Here is a 13,953-nt window from a genome sequence, read left to right as displayed (position 1 = left end):
TACGGCTTACCCTGCGCCTGCACAAGCCCCAGCGGTGTTAATTACTATTCGCCCTCCAGGTCGATATGGATGGTGGGGATGATGTAATTCGGCCGCCAGCTGTTGCTGGCGGACTAATTAGTGTTTTAAAAGTAAATTTAACTGTCACTTAACTGACGGCGTTGAAGTTACTCACTGTGCGCCGCAATTCCTTTACAGCCTATGATGATGTCAACTGGGCCCAAATCACCTGCACTTCATGCTACATTTCCTTTATTTACTTATTCCAATATTATATTTTTTAATAGGTAGCAAAATCATGCTGTCCGTGGAAAAAGTAAATATAACTATGGAGTCAGTTCAGGAGTGATTCAGCAATCTCAGCCAACAGAAAATCGTACAAATTCTGCTAAAGTTGGTCACCTCTATGGAAAAGGGATGAGGATTCAGACTCAAAGCCATCGTAGAACTGACTCCATCCATCCCTGCCCCTAATCCCTAAGCGCAGCGCTGGTCTACTACTTGGGGCCCCAGCAGGAAACCTCAGGGAAATTCAGCACCTCTCAAACTGCTAGGCTTTGAATAGGATGTATTGCAAAGTCAACATTATAACTGATCACACTGCTTCTATACGGAGCTTTGCGTATATTATTCAATAACACTGACAAACGTTCAGTGTGTCATCATGCCCTCCAACCACGAAAGTTCAACTAACGTCTATCACATAGCATTGCAGTAACGTAATTGCTGCAGAAGAGCCAGTAGAAAGCGTCTCCCCACCTCCTCCCCTCTATCATGCGTGGCGTGTAGCTATAGACCCGCCTCCTTCCTGTGTCTGTCACACACGAATTCCCGCCCAACAGGCTGCTGCTACTGCCGCGACGTTACGTCATTACCCTAGTAACTCTTCCTCCAGTAGGCGGAGTTTGATTCAAACTTTGAGCAGGCGGGAGCCGTTGTGCGGGATACTGTGACCGGAATCTTCGCACGGAGCCCGGTAGTGGAGGCCGGTGATAGTGGGACTGCGCATGTGCTGCTGAGCGTGGCTGGACGGGGCTTCGGACACAGGAGGGTAAGAGAGCGCGGCTGCATCTGTAGTGTATAGAGAGTGGTAGATAGCCCGGGGCTGTGGAGGTGGCCAGGCCTGTGTCCTGCAGGAAGCGGTGGGGGGAGGCTGCAGGTAGCGTGCATGGCTGTGTAACCGTACACCTGTTACTGTGCACCGGGCAGCACTGGCATGTGTGATACCTCCCTGGGGATGAGGCTCCTTCCAGCTCAGCTGGAGAGACCGGTGGAAGTGTTTCACCTGCCTGATCAGCAGATTACATCTACTTCAGCATACCCATCGGAAGTAGCATACAAATGCTACTGAGCATGTTGAAAGTCATACAGTTTTACATTACCATCATAATACCCACCAGCAGCATTAATCTGGCAACCCAAGTCCTGGGCCCATATGCAATTAACTCTTTCTCCTAGGTGATCTTTTCGAACGTGTCAATAAATTACCTTTTAAAACCACTAGCAAGCAAGAACATACTTGTTTACTTATTCACAAATGTAATCAAAGGCTCACTACCTCATCCATTTCCCCCATGTCTCCTTACCTAGTGTGTCTCCCACTACCCTTTAGATTGTAAGCTTGCAAGGGCAGGGTCATCCTCCTAATTTTTACAGTTTATGTTGCAATATTTGTGCTGCTTGAGACTCTGCTGTACATTTTTTGATTGTACCCATGTTCCCCGTGTGTTCTTACTGTGCTTTGTAAAGCACTGCGGAATATGTTGGCACTATATATATAAATTAATAATAATACTCAAAAAAATTTGCCAGTACTTTTTCACCCTGTTTTTTTGGTACTTTTTCACCCTGTTTTTTTGGTACTTTTTCACCCTGTTTTTTTGGTACTTTTTCACCCTGTTTTTTTGGTACTTTTTCACCCTGTTTTTTTGGTACTTTTTCACCCTGTTTTTTTGGTACTTTTTCACCCTGTTTTTTTGGTACTTTTTCACCCTGTTTTTTTGGTACTTTTTCACCCTGTTTTTTTGGTACTTTTTCAATTGCAAAGTGATGAAAAGTTGTATTAAATAGAAGGAAAATTATCTTTTAGAAAGAAATGGGGCAGCAGGGTGATTGGATTGCTAATAGATTTCATGCTGAGAACTTTTGGAAATGACTGCAGTGTGCAGGCAGGCAATAGATCTAATGGTTAATCTCTAAAGCCGCATCTACACGAGTAGATGCGGACGCGATGCTCCTTATCAATCGAGCCGCTGATGCAGCTCGATTGATAAGATCCGACGGGACGGATCTCCGCACCGCCGATTCCCTGCTCGCTCCCCGTGAGGGGACAATGGCAGGTAAGCGGTGCCGACGGGGACGAGTGGGGAATCAAATGCGGGGACGCGGCGGGCACGCGGAAGAGGCGATCCGGCGGCTAATCGAGCCGCCGGATCGCTGCAACATCTTATAGTGTAGACGGGGCTTAATGCCTTGTTCAATTAGGCAATGCGTATGGCTGTGCGCTCTGAACGCAAGCGCACCCGATCGCATGCCTTACGCGTTGCTGTGCCTTGCGCTGCTGATCCCATTCATTACAGTGAATGTGATCAGCAATGCGCTTAGCCAAAAATGTGTGCAGCAGTGCTGCGCAGCATGCATAGTATGTCAGAAGTGCTCTCTATGCACTTCTGATGTTCTTGCTGATCGCATACCATATGTGCTGCTGAAATGTGCACAGCAGCGCGTATAGTGTGAACAAACCTTTAATTAGAACAATGTATAGCCACCTTTAAAGTGTACCTGTCACAGGGGAACAAGTTCTATGTGAGAGCCAGTTCACACAGACGGTTCAGTGTTCTCACCAGGCTCTTTTAGCCTGGTGCTCCATCCGGCTAGTTTTAAGCACCCGGCTGTGATCGGCTCACCTCCTCCTATGTGGTAGGCAGGGTTGTGCACAGAAGCACCGGCCTTGCTTTCTCTCATTTAGCCTCACCTGGTTACTTTTTCATGCCACCCAGCTGGGAAAAAAAGTTCCGGTTAGAGCACTGCGTTTTTTAGTAGTTTACCACCGGCCGCAGCAACACCAGTGCACAACTCGCCTACTCCTGGATCTGATCGCTGCCTTGTCAGCTGTCCCGTTCTGCTGGCAGCTTCACCGCGCTGACCTGGAAGTAACCTGAAAGTACTTCTGGGTCAGCGTTATTACAGTGAAGATGCTGGTAGATAGGGGGGACACAGCAGCAGAACGGGAGTGCTGACAAGGTGCAAAAATCAGTGATCGGATCTAGGAGTAGGTGAGTTGTACGGTGGTGTTTTTTTTTTTTTTTTTTATACAGGTTTTTAAAGGGAACCTGAAGTGAGGAAAATTATTTCAAATAAACCTATGATGTAGCTGCAAATAAATCTTACATACTAACCTCACTGTCAGTTCCTCTCTGAGACTCACCATTTTCTTCTTATGGTGATCCCTTCCAGTTCTGACAATATTTTGTCAGAACTGAAATATACCAGTTACTGTCAGTTATATATCAGCAGCTGTCAGTTACAACTGAATGTGCAAGGTAATGTCTGTTTCCCTATGGCTCAAGTGGGTGATATTACAGTTTAACAGTGTGCTGACCAGGAAGCTGTTAGGGGGTAATGGCCATTTTTAAAATGGAGGATGGAGAAATACATTGATCACAGTGGACAAATGGGACGCAGGAGAGGGGAAAGAGATTGATGAATAGCCTACACAGGAGGTAAGTATGACCTGTGTATGGTTATTTTGACTTTTTACTATCAGTTCAAGTTAAACTTTAAAGGACAGCACATTACCAAACTTGGTGACCTCACCAAGTCTCATAATGTAACTGTACAGAGAACGATACTTAAGAGATGGAGGAGGGTATGCGCCGCAGCCGTCGCTGGAGAAAGCCCTCGGGTGAGTAGATCTATTTATTCACCGGGCTGAGACAGGGAGGAGGGGGATAGGCCACCCAAACAGCCGCCATAGAAGGGGGATTCCCCTGCCTGCACAGAGGTGGAGCCTCCGCATACAAGGGGGAACCCCTGCACATTCTCTGCCCTGCTGGCTGCCCAGGGATTCCCTAGGGTGGCTGGATGCTTGTTCTGCACGTTGGGGTAGCACAGATCGCTACCCACAGCATGCTGAGAGGGGGGCATCTGGCTCACTATATACCTGGCTCACTATATACCTGGCTCACTATATACCTGGCTCACTATATACCTGGCTCACTATATACCTGGCTCACTATATACCTGGCTCACTATATACCTGGCTCACTATATACCTGGCTCACTATATACCTGGCTCACTATATACCTGGCTCACTATATACCTGGCTCACTATATACCTGGCTCACTATATACCTGGCTCACTATATACCTGGCTCACTATATACCTGGCTCACTATATACCTGGCTCACTATATACCTGGCTCACTATATACCTGGCTCACTATATACCTGGCTCACATACTCACCATTGACGTGCTGATCCCTCGTTGCGTACCTCTGATAGCTTCCCCAGTGTCTTCTTCCATGTCCCTTGGCGAATTCTGCTTTTCCCTCTGTGATCACATGTCCCTTGTTGATCGGAGTTGATGACACCAGGGTCACACAGCGTCATCAACAACTTGCAGAAAACACTGTATTGAGTTCAATATAAAAAAAAATTGCTTGCAAAAAAAAGTGGTTGAAAATTATTGGAAATTAATTGAAACACTTTTTGCATGGAAATCCTGGGGAAATTGAACGCCAGGGTGGTTAATAAAGGTGTTATATTTTCCAATTTCCTTTCTTTTGTTTGGTAATATGTTGCATGAGTCTTAAAAGTAGAGTTAGGCCAGAAACCCACTAGGAGTGATTTTCTGAGCGCCTTGCGATTTGAAAAGCTCTTACTAATGTAATGCTACGAGTGTGATCGAACTTGAGCAATTCGATTTTATAAAAATCCCCAACAACATTGCATTAGCAAGAGCTTTTTCAAATAACTAGCGATTAAAAATCGCTCCTAGTGGGTTTGTGGCCTTAGGGCATATTTTCTTTTTGGATTTAAACAGTCTCTAACAGATTTACATAATTCACCTGCATATTGCTGTGCACTGCTTGGAAGTGTTTGTGTGTAGGTCTATGGTTACATCCCATTCACACTAGAGTGTTTTGCCACGATTTCAGCAAAACGCTAGCGCAGTTAAAAATTGCTAGTGTAATGAAACCCTATGGGCCCGTTCTTACTTGGGCGATTTACGCTAATCGCCATAAATCGCCCAAAAACGCAAACGTGTCGCATGCACCATTTTCAGACTATTTCCTGGCTATAGAATCGTTAAATGCGATCGCGGCAAAATCGCAGCGGTGTTCAGTGATTTTTCCGCATGAAATCGTGGAAAAATCACTCATGCAAAACGGCGGAAAAAAATCTTTCATTTTGCATTTCTACGTGTGAATGGGGCCTCAGAGTTGCCATAGACTTGAAGTGTTGACTTGCAGCAGAGTGATAAGTGGAGATGGCTTTATAAGCAAGCAAGCAATCTTTGAGGGAAAATTCTGTTTCCAATGTAAAATTGGCATAAAGGTAGATCAATGCTACCTTGTCTTGCTTTCTCCTGCAATTGTGATAATTCACTGTGCCCTGTTGTGGACATATAACCAAGTCACATTGAGTTCCAGGACTAATTTCTAATGTATTTAAAGGAGTTCTGTGTAATTTAAAAAGTAAAACGAGCTGACACTTACCTGGGGCTTCTATCAGCCCCCTGCAGTGGTAATGTGCCACGCCGTCCTCTCCTGATGTGCCGTTCCCCGTCGCCGGGTTCTTGTGTAATCACACAAGTGATTACACTGCGGCTGTGTGGCCGAGCTCTCGCTTCTGCACACGTCATCAGAGCTTACTGCGCAGGCACAGTACAAGAAAACTTCGTACTGCGCAGTAGGCTCCCAATGACTCGAACGGGAACGCGCATTTTTCGTCTGTCGTCCAACGAATAATGCCCGGCAGTACGTGTCAGCTTGTTTTACTTTTTTAACTAGCACAAAACCCCTTTAATAAATATCAGCAAGCGCTGTACTAACAGCGCAGGAGATTTGTTGTAGCCCGCACCACCATAGGCTGTTATAGGAAATACAGCTATACCCACGCGCAGTCAGAAGACGTGAGCTTAAGTTACTTTTAGAACGTTGTAATTCGTTCGCCAGCAATAGCGGCCGAATCAACAATGCGGCTGTCTGAGATGATCTTGTACTTAGCATTTGGAAGCTGTACACTGAGTGGACAGAGAATGCTGTAATATGTCTATGGGGCTTACAGCAAACCTGTGTCCTAACAGGGCTGTGAAGTTGGTACAAAAATCATCTTATGCTGTGAATACACGGTACGTTTCTGTACCGTGTAGCGAGCCGCTGGATAGATTCCCCGTCCCCGCGGCGCTTCCTTATCTTTCGCTCGTTTCTTCCTTTGTCCTGCCCGCCGGTATTGAGCGCGGAATCGATCCGACGGGGTATCGGACACGTCTGATTATTATCAATCGAGTCATCAGCGGCTCGATTGATAATAAAAAATGCACAATGTATGCCCAGCATTACTCCTCAGTTTGAGACTTCTGGTACCCAAAATTGCTCCAACTCCTCAACTCTGACTCCACAGCCCCTGGAGCTTAGGCATCTAAGTGGATGGACATTTAAACTGTTTTGGTTTAAAATCACATTTTTATGCTGGTGTATTTTTCATCGGTGACCTTTCTTTGTCATCTGGGGGTTAAAACTTAAAGTAGATTTAAACATAAAACACAACTGTGGTATATCTTAGTCATTTTTAGGAGAAGGAAGATGGATACATTTGTTTATTTCATTAGTTTATATTCGCCTCGGGTGTCCTTTTTAAAGGGACTCAGAGCTGACTAAAGTAAAAAGATTTTCTACATACCTGGGGTTTCCTCCAGCCCCATCTGCCTGGATCGCTCCCGTGCCGCCTTCCTCCGATGTCTGCAGCTCCGGGAACCGGGTCCCCACACTTCCATCATCGCAGCCAGCTATGGCGAAGAAGTGCGCGCCCTCTACGTATCTCTCCAGCCGCTGCTGGAGAGATGCGCCAACAGCGCACTTCTACGCTAGACTGGCTCTGACTGACAGAAGTGCGGGGGCCCGGTACCATAGCTGCGGAGGACAGCGGCGTGGGAGTGATCCAGGCGGATGGGGCTGGAGGAAGCCCCAGGTATGTATAAAATCTTTTTACTTTTCAGCTCTGGTACACTTTAAAATTCATATTCAGTGTTCTCCCCAGAATTTTTTTCCAGCCGGGTGGCATGAAATAGTAGCCGGGTGGCATGAAAAAGCAGCTGGGTGGGGCGAGATAAAAATGCAGGGCAACTCTGCTTACAGCATAGGAGGAGTGAGGAGCTGAGCCGATGACAGCCGGGTGGTCACCAAATCTAGCCGGGTGGAGCACCCGGCTAAAAGAGCCTGGGGAGAACACTGATATTGGCAGTGATGACATGCCTTTAATGTGGACCGGAACTGCTCTCTGCTCTAAAAGATAAGCAACAGCATAACCTCTAACCTCCCTGACGTTTGTAATGATTATTTCCAGATTTAAAGTCTAAAATCCATGTTTTTTTTTTTCAAAAGCTTTTAGGGCTGGTTCACACGGGCGTCTGCTCAGCTTTCACTTGGTGCTGCGTTCAAACACCAGCGTTTAAAAGCTAGCTTTTGAAAGCTTTTGGGAAGCGTTTAAGGCTAGCAGTTCTGGTCTCTGCTATTGTTTCCTGGCCTTTACCGCCTCTGAAAGCAGCATGTTGCTTTCAAGATTAGACGCAACGCCGGGATCTACTGCCAGGCTTTCATAAAAGCCAGCTCTAAATGCTCCCATTCACTTGAATGGGACGGCGGTAGATCCCAAAAAACGCCACGTCGTAAACGCCACAAATGCCCATGTGAACCAGCCCTTGGACCCTAAAAACGAGACCACAGAGACATCTGTGGCAGCTCCTGCATAGAACTGATATAAGCGGTTTCTGCTAAATTTCTGTGCTGACACAGCTGAGAGATCACACGGTGCATTTCTCTCTGTTTTACCTTGAGTTGTGCAAGAGTTCAGGTCCACTTTAAGTTTTTCAGGGGGCACCTGTACATACTCTAGATTCTTGGCCAAGTCAGTCTTAAACCGTCATCTCAGCCAGGTATAGACTAATGCAGCCTTTCTCAACATTTTTTGGGGCCGAAGAACCCTTAAATTTGTTTTCAAATGTCAGGGAACCCCTGCATGAAAATGATGCAGAAAAACCGCAATTTTTCACCAACTCACATATTTCACCAACTCACATATTAAATGCATTTATCACCCCTCTTCCTGCAAAAAGTGTGGAAAGCATACCCCAGGGGGTACTTCTGAAGGTTTCGGGGGGTACTTGGACTTGATATATTTAACCAAGAATAACATAGTTATACGTAGTTATTTTGGTTGAAAAAGGACCTATGTCCATCTAGTTCAACCAGAGAACAAAATACAACACCAGCCTGCTTCTTCACATATTCCTGTTCTTCCAGAGGAAGACGAAAAAACCCTTACAAGGCATGGTCCAATTAGCCCCAAAAGGGAAAAAAATTCCTTCCCGACTCCAGATGGCAATCCAGATAAAATCCCTGGATCAACATCATTAGTCATTACCTAGTAATTGTAGCCATGGATGCCTTTCAACGCAAGGAAAGCATCTAAGCCCCCTTTAAATGCAGGTATAGAGTTTGCCATAACGACTTTCTGTGGCAATGCATTCCACATCTTAACAACTCTTAAGGCTCATACACACATCAGACCATAGTCTTTGGAAAATGAAAGATCACAGACCAATTTTACCCCCTTCCATGTAGTATGAGAGCCATACTTACACAGTCTATTCTATGGAGCTGAACTCCCCCCCCCCCCCCCCCCCCCCATCAGACAGAAATCTTTGCAAGATGCTGCACACAAAGATGCTGTAGACATTCAAAAGATCAGTTCCTGCCAAATATCCGTTCCTGCAAATTGCATTCATAGTCTATGAGATCTGCAGATCATCATACACACCTTGTTTAACAGACATTCATCTGCAGATCAGATCCACCAGGATGGATTTTCAGATCTGCAGATGAATGTCAGTTAAACAACGTGGGTATGATGATCTGCAGATCTCATAGACTATGAATGCAATTTGCAGGAACGGGTCTTTGGCAGGAACAGATCTTTTGCAGATACTGATCTTTTGAATGTGTGCAGCATCTTTGTGTGCAGCATCTTGCAAAGATTTTTTTTCTGATGGGGAGTTCAGCTCCATAGAAAAGACTGAAGGTATGGCTCTCATACTACATGGAAGGGGGTAAAATTGGTCTGTGATCTTTCAATTTCAAAAGAATAGTCTGATGTGTGTATGTGGCCTTACTGTAAAGAACCCTTTCCTAAATGGGCAGCACGTGGCATAGTGGTTAGCTCTCTCGCCTTGCAGCGCTGGTTCCCTGGTTCGAATCCCAACCAGGGCACTATCTGCAAAGAGTTTGTATGTTCTCTCCGTGTCTGCGTGGGTTTCCTCCGGGCACTCCTGTTTCCTCCCACATTCCCAAAAACATACGGATAAGTTAATTGGCTCCCCCTAAAATTGGCCCTAGACTACAGTACTTACACTACATAATATAGACATATGGCAATGGTAGGGATTAGATTGTGAGCTCCTTTGAGGGACAGTTAGTGACAAGATAAATATATAAATACACACTGTACAGCGCTGCGTAATATGTCGGCGCTATATAAATACTAAATAATAATAATGGCTAAAACGTTTTTCCTCCATGCGCAGATCATGTGCTCTAGTCCTTTGAGAAGGCCTAGCGACAAAAAGCTAATCCGCCAAGCTATTATATTGCCCTCTGTTGTATTTATACATGTTAATTAGATCCCCTCTAAGGCGTCTTTTCTGTAGACTAAATAAACCCAGTTTATCTAACCTTTCTTGGTAAGTGAGACCTTCCATCCCACGTATCAATTTTATTGCTTGTCTCTGCACCTGCTCTAAAACTGCAATATCTTTCCTGTAATGTGGTGCCCAGAACTGAATTCCATATTCCAGATGTGGCCTTACTAGAGAGTTAAACAGGGGCAATATTATGCTAGCATCTCAAGTTTTTATTTCCCTTTTAATGCATCCCAAAATTTTGTCAGCTTTAGCTGCAGCGGCTTGGCATTGAGTACGATTATTTAACAAATTTAGAGTTTTAGAAAATTCCTCTTTAAACACCAAATTAGTATTTTAGTTAATTAAAAGCAATAGTAAATGCTGGGAAATTGTTTAGAACCAATTATGTACTACAATTGTATATTTGTCAAGGGGTACTTGTGATGTTTACTATACTAGGGGGTACTTGGTGAGTACAGGGTTGGTTTTAAAAGGGGTACTTACCAATAAAATGTTAAAGCGCTGGTCTAATGCGGGGCATACACTGCTCATTTTTCCCGCACTATTCTGCAGTCGATTCTTACCTTCCGCTCCTTTTTTTTTTTTTTTTTTTCTTTTTCCATTCACTGCTATCAAAAATCGAGCGGCGAAACGATCGAGTGGGAGGTCAGACATTATGTATCGAGCCATCTAAATCAAAAACGAGCCGTGTATGCCCAGCAATAAGGGCTAATTCACAGTACAAGAAACATTGTACAAATCCGCTGACTCTTCAGTTTATGAAACCACTGACTCCAGGTACTCAAAATTGCTCCAACTCCTTGACATCCGACTCCTTAGTCTAATTTTTACTAAGACTATGGATTTGGTTCAAAAATCATCAGACTCAGACTCCTGTTTATTGAAACCGCCGACTCCAGGTACCAAAATTGTTTTGACCTAGACTCCACAGCCCTGTCAGTGAGAATGATCCCATAGGTATACATTAGCAACAGCGCTTTGCTGATCACTGGTGTATGTAGCTTTAGCTAATCGCCACTGTTCCTGCTGCAGTGGGACATTTCTGGTCTCGTCCGCTCTCCAAATGGCGATGTGGGTACTTTCAAAGAGCTGAGCACTAAATTTGTACACTGATCTCAATATTATGTGAGCTAACAACAACGTGGTATTGGTCAGTGGACCACACTGAGATGTTTTTGCTTGAATTCAAAACAAGCTGGCTGTGCATCAGCTTTTTTAACATGATGCCAGTAAGATCATGAATTGTTGATCGTATAATAACAATCTTCCAGCATTCTTGATCCGTGGTAGGCTCAAGTCGTTTTCAGCTTTTTCTAAAGTCTTTGAATGCAATGTGTTGATTCTTCATTCTCTTATAGCGTCTGCTGATAAACCGTGTCGGAACTGCATGATCTGAAATGGCTTTCTACTCTTATCTAATTTGTGAACTCTGTTATTGCTTTCAGAGAATTGATATAAAAAATCTGTAATTTTTGTCCTTATAATTACAATCTGGTAAGGTTACCAAGAGAACTAGAAGTATTGAACTACTGGCAACTCAGTGTTTTATTTTGATGAGCAGAAAAACAAAATGTTCACTTTTTCCCCCTACAAATGTTGAACATTGTAACGTTTCATATACAGTGGGTTGCAAAAGTATTCGGCCCCCTTGAAGTTTTCCACATTTTGTCATATTACTGCCACAAACATGAATCAATATTATTGGAATTCCACATAAAAGACCAACACAAAGTGGTGTACACATGAGAAGTGGAACGAAAATCATACATGATTCCAAACATTTTTTACAAATCAATAACTGCAAAGTGGTGTGTGCATAATTATTCGTCCCCCTTTGATCTGAGTGCAGTCAGTTGCCTATAGACATTGTCTGAGTGCTAATGACTAAATAGAGTGCACCTGTGTGCAATCTGTCAGCACAAATACAGCTGCTCTGTGAGGGCCTCAGGGGTTGTCTAAGAGAATCTTGGGAGCAACAACACTGAAGTCCAAAGAACACACAAGCCAGGTCAGGGATCAAGTTATTGAGAAATTTAAAGCAGGCTTAGGCTACAAAAAGATTTCCAAAGCCTTGAACATCCCACGGAGCACTGTTCAAGCGATCATTCAGAAATGGAAGGAGTATGGCACAACTATAAACCTACCAAGACAAGGCTGTCCACCTAAACTCACAGGCCGAACAAGGAGAGCGCTGATCATAAATGCAGATAAGCCCATGGAGACTCTGGACGAGCTGCAGAGATCTACAGCTCAGGTGGGAGACTCTGTCCATAGGACAATTATTAGTCATGCTCTGTACAAAGTTGGCCTTTATGGAAGAGTGGCAAGAAGAAAGGCATTAACAGAAAGCATAAGAAGTCCCGTTTGCAGTTTGCCACAAGCCATGTGGGGGACACAGCAACCATGTGGAAGAAGGTGCTCTGGTCAGATGAGACCAAAATTGAACTTTTTGGCCAAAATGCTATGTGTGGCGGAAAAACTAACACTGCACATCACTCTGAACACACCATCCCCACTGTCAAATATGGTGGTGGCAGCACCATGCTTGGGGGGTGCATTTCTTCAGCAGGGACAGAGAAGCTGGTCAGAGTTGATGGTAAGAAGGATGGAGCCAAATACAGGGCAAACTTGGAAGAAAACCTCTTGGAGACGGCAAAAGACTTGAGACTGGGGAGGAGGTTCACCTTCCAGCAGGACAATTACCCTAAACATAAAGCCAGGGCAACAATGGAATGGTTTAAAACAAAACATATCTGTGTTAGAATAGCCCAGTCAAAGTCCGGATCTAAATCCAATCGAGAATCTGTGGCAAGATCTGAAAACTGCTGTTCACAAACGCTGTCCATCTAATCTGACTGAGCTGGAGCTGTTTTGCAAAGAAGAATGGGCAAGGATTTCAGTCTCTAGATGTGCAAAGCTGGTAGAGACATACCCTAAAAGACCGGCAGCTGTAATTGCAGCAAAAGGTGGTTCTACAAAGTATTGACTCGGGGCTGAATAATTACGCACACCCCACTTTGCAGTTTATTTGTAAAAAAATGTTTGGAATGATGTATGTTTTACATGTTCTTACATGTACAGCACTTTGTATTGGTCTTTCACGTGGAATTCCAATAAAATTGATGCATGTTTGTGGCAGTAATGTGACAAAATGTGGAAAACTTTAAGGGGGCCGAATACTTTTGCAACCCACTGTACTTAACTATCTGCACGGAGTTTGTATGTTCTCCCCGTCTTGGCGTGGGTTTCTTTCTCCAGTCCCATCCCAAAAACATAGGGATGGTTTAATTGGCTCCTCTAATACATTGGCCCTAGACTATGATGGCCATAAAACTATGGTATGGATTAGATTGTGAGCTGAGTTAGCAAGACGACTTATACTCTGTAAAAGCACTGCGGAAGATTTCGGCATTATGTAAATGCTTAGTAAACTTGCGTATAATGCAGATATTACAGATTGCTTTTTTTTCTGCTATTCCTGTAGGAAAATGGCAACTTCCGTGCTAAATGTGCGAAATCATTTTGACCAGTTAATGCGCCAGGTAGAAGTCCTGAATGAGGGTATAGAGCCACGTAAGTATGGGTTTTCTTTTTTTTACTATTTTCTGACAGTGGTTTTAGTGTTATAAGTAACATTTGAGTTGCCCCAATCATAGCCCTCTTTGATGCAAATATGTTAATGATTATTCTACTATTTGCCTACAATCCCCTCCCCAAAGTAAAATTTGTATACTTGCCTCATGCACTTCACTTATAAACTAAAGGTGCCCACTAATGATACAATCATATATATATATATATATATATATATATATATATATATATATATATATATATATATATATATATATATATATATATATATATATATATATTTTCTTACCACTTCGGGGGTCCGATTGCAACTGTTATTAACCACCCTGGCGTTCTATTAAGATCGCCAGGGCGGCTGCGGGAGGGTTTTTTTTAAATACAAAAAAAAAACTATTTCATGCAGCCAACTGAAAGTTGGCTGCATGAAAGCCCACT

At 43.9% G+C, this 13,953-nt stretch overlaps 1 protein-coding gene across 2 annotated transcripts in view; it reads left to right on the top strand.

The window, feature by feature from the left end:
• The first annotated feature begins 883 nt into the window (after positions 1–883).
• RACGAP1 (Rac GTPase activating protein 1) overlaps positions 884–13,953 on the top strand; it is a 36,578-nt gene continuing 23,508 nt past the window's right edge. For both annotated transcript variants that reach the window (XM_068267254.1, XM_068267253.1), the window contains exons 1-2: positions 884–1,051; positions 13,409–13,497. In XM_068267254.1, the coding sequence (XP_068123355.1) occupies positions 13,413–13,497 (85 nt within the window). In that variant the 5' untranslated portion in view covers positions 884–1,051; positions 13,409–13,412. The remainder of the gene's footprint in view (positions 1,052–13,408; positions 13,498–13,953) is intronic.

Source organism: Hyperolius riggenbachi, chromosome 2 (genome assembly GCF_040937935.1).
Source record: "Hyperolius riggenbachi isolate aHypRig1 chromosome 2, aHypRig1.pri, whole genome shotgun sequence".
Taxonomy (NCBI): Eukaryota; Metazoa; Chordata; class Amphibia; order Anura; family Hyperoliidae; genus Hyperolius; species Hyperolius riggenbachi.
The sequence above is the reverse complement of the archived record's forward strand: the minus strand, read 5'-3'. Positions and strand labels throughout refer to the sequence as shown.